Below are 3,320 nucleotides of genomic sequence, written 5' to 3'. Positions count from 1 at the left end.
TAAAATGGAGAGACAGAGAAAGTATGATTGTGAGGACATTTTCAGAAGACAGAAAAAGACAAGCTAATCAATATTTGGCCAAAATCACCAAGGATGATAGCCAGTGAAATGGAACCCTGACTGATGAGCTGGAGGTTGGAGTGTCTGACGTACAAGCCACATAACAATTATGCCTGAAAGTAGGACCACACAGCAACCTGCTCGAGATGGATTATAGACAGAGCCTCAGCGTCATGGGGATGTTTGTGTGCACCTGCCTCCCATGGCAGACAGAAGAAAGACTGCTGACCTATGAGTCACCTTGGCTTGAAACAAGGCTCTCTAAGCACTAACAGGAAGTGAGGCAAGGCACATATTTGATCAAATTTCAAATGCCCAGCTGGTTTCTTTAAATTTCTTCACAAAACAAGAACCAGTTCAGTGAACCTGTCCAGTGCAAATTTCAACCCTTCAAGCTCAATTTTAAACAAAATAAACTCTAAAAGCTTCTGTATGTAAACAAATGTTTTTTGGCAGGAACATTTTTTTTTTAAATGTGCATGTCTGTGAAACCTTACTTCTCCATCCAGGGTTTTTTAGCTGCTGGTCCCTCAGCTATGCTGGGTCCCATGGTTCTCTTCCTACTGTCCTGCTCTGTGCTGAAACGGGACGCATTACTTCCAGGAGTGCTGGCTGCAGTGGCAGGCTCTGTCTGGATCACTATGTTAGCAGCTGCAAGATGCACACAGATGCAAACACAAAGAAACAATCATTATAATTAGGAGCTTTTCCAATTAAATCGGTTAAGTAAGGCAGGAAAATTTTAAGTGCAAATAAGGGCAATACTTGCTACCTCTAGAGCTTTGTCCTTCGCTGGAGGTGAGGCCAATGAGGTTGGAGCGTTGGGTGTGCACCCGGGGAATGAACTGACGGTATGAGTTACGACCAGCCGCAGTCAGGCCTGGGGATTCTGGGTTATAACCTTCTGGATCATAGTTATCTAATGTATAAAAATGAGCACATATACAGGCTGTTAGCAGCAGTCCTGAAAATGTAAAACAAAACAAAACAAAAAACATCCCAAATACTAAAATTAAAAACACAACATATACCATGAATTTACACAATGAACACAAGAAATTCTGTATAAATAAATCATTTGCTGGGTCATCAGTGACTTATATAGCACATGATAATGCCATGAGTTTAAACTTATGACATGTTAAAAGCAGCTTTGAGTAGTAATTGAAATAAATATGTCATACTGACAAAATATATTAAAATGTACATAAGAAAATAAGATGATAGATAAGACGAAACACTATGATCATTTTTTTACTGAGCCACAGCGTACTGTAACCTAAAGGCACAATTTAATGAAATTAAACCTTTCATGACAGCTATGATTTTATATGAGTGTGTGCAATTAAATAAAAACAAATCCACTTGATTTGAACAATTTCTGAGCTTTTCTGAATAACTGGAATTATTCAGGAGCAGAATTATGGGGAAAGCAGTCGACAAAGTAGGATGCAGCAGAGTTGATGGTAACTGCTCAGAGCTACTTTGTCTCTGAAGTTAATTAACAGTGCCACCCTCTGGTCAACAGCTGTTATTGCAGCCTGAAGAAATACATGTGCATCACAAACCACATACACTACATCATCATCACACAAACCAAATTGAAAAGTACAGAAAAACAGACACAAAGGGTACTTCAAAGTAAACAAAAAGTAACTTAACTCTCACTGGCTTAGTTACTATAGTTCTACATTATAAAGTGCCATCTACTTGCAAACAAAGGAAAACTCAGATTGCAGGAAATCAAATGAGCACAATTATCCAAATAAAATAAAATAAAGCCACAGCAATGCCACCCTAAAAAACAGATCCAATCTGAATAGCAAAAGCATTGCTTCTTACATTCAGACTGGACATATTGGGGGCGAAGAGACACAGATGTAGACAAGGAAGGGGGAGGTGGAGTAGGAGGAGGAAGAGTAGGTGGCAGCCCGGGCAGTCCAATAGGAGGTGAAGAAGTGATTGCAGACTGGTGGTTGGGGGTATCAATCCCACTTGTTGCTATCAGTGGGGGTCCTGAGGGAGACACAAGCTCAAGCTAATGTCCCAGGTACATGACAGTGACAGTTTGGTCTGAGCTTTTATGCCAAACAGGTTGGTTATATATAACAGGAAGCAGAAACATGTTTAGTGCAGTGCTGTAACTATAAATGATCTTTAGCATCTGATTAAAAGCAAAACAGAAAAAAACTACAGTCCCATCAATAACCAATATAATCAAAGCAATGGGTTAAAAAAGCCACAATTAGCATTGTTTTTTATTATAATCTCCTTTATATTTCAGAAATTTACACTGAAGTAAAGAATCGTTTGGCTAATTAACTCGTGTTGAGGCAGCAACAAAAATACAAAGGTATTTGCTGTATAACGTTCGAGCCATTAGTAGCATTACCAGTCTTACTAATTACTACTGAACCTTGGCTGAAGCATCATTGTTCATCACATTAACAGCTGTCTTTCAAATTTAAAATGTATAAAGGCTAAAGAGGCAACTGCCTGTTTCTCTTTTCTTATGTGGGACAAACACAAGCTGATGTCTCAGATATAAACCAGCCTCAAACCACAGAAGCTCATATTGCCCATCTCTGAGGCAGCATGTGCATATTGTAACCTGCACATTATCGTGATTGTGACAGGTCATGATCGAGAGGTTAAAATTTAAGCTGCAGGACGGTGTGTTAGATTAAGCAGAGCAAGCTCCTGGCTCACAGGCTGTTTTCTTCAAACTGGTACATAAAACCCTTCTGTACAGCTGTGTGTAGTTCAATTTAAGAGTGTTTTCGCACATAAAGTATTTGTTGCAAATTATACTGATAAAATTGTATACACCAAAACTGGATTTCCAGTATTAAAAACTTATATATATATAAAAAAGAACAACCAAGGTATTAAAATAATACCATTAACATTAACCAAGTACTGTAGATAAAATGTGTTTTTGGTCTAATGCCTTTGAATCAGCTATAAATACTGTTATGTACACACACAATGCACATACTAAGGCTGCATGATAAATCTTTTTGTGAGTGTGGTTTAGATCCCTGTGCGATCTCAGTCTCACATGACAATAATTCTGCTGTGTTTGCATTAGCGGGGAGATGCCTTGCATGAAGCTAAGTGCTCCCCTGTCCTTGCTAAGCTGCATTAGCCAATAAATGCAACTAATAACCACAAAGTGATTTATTTCTGCCTCAACTGCTATTCAGCGCTAGGTGTATAGGGCAGGTAGTTTGGAATAATCATTGCAGGAGGGCACAGAA

The 3,320-nt window shown here is 38.8% G+C and overlaps 1 protein-coding gene across 1 annotated transcript in view; it reads right to left on the bottom strand.

Annotated features, from left to right (window-relative positions):
• rbm27 (RNA binding motif protein 27) overlaps positions 1-3,320 on the bottom strand; it is a 25,771-nt gene that overhangs the window by 7,291 nt on the left and 15,160 nt on the right. The window contains exons 9-11 of the mRNA XM_020599788.1: positions 1,903-2,076; positions 833-979; positions 558-711 (exon numbers count right to left, since the gene is read on the bottom strand). Coding sequence (XP_020455444.1) covers positions 558-711; positions 833-979; positions 1,903-2,076 — 475 coding nt within the window. The remainder of the gene's footprint in view (positions 1-557; positions 712-832; positions 980-1,902; positions 2,077-3,320) is intronic.

This window comes from Monopterus albus, unplaced genomic scaffold, assembly GCF_001952655.1.
Source record: "Monopterus albus unplaced genomic scaffold, M_albus_1.0 scaffold42.1, whole genome shotgun sequence".
Taxonomy (NCBI): Eukaryota; Metazoa; Chordata; class Actinopteri; order Synbranchiformes; family Synbranchidae; genus Monopterus; species Monopterus albus.
The sequence above is the reverse complement of the archived record's forward strand: the minus strand, read 5'-3'. Positions and strand labels throughout refer to the sequence as shown.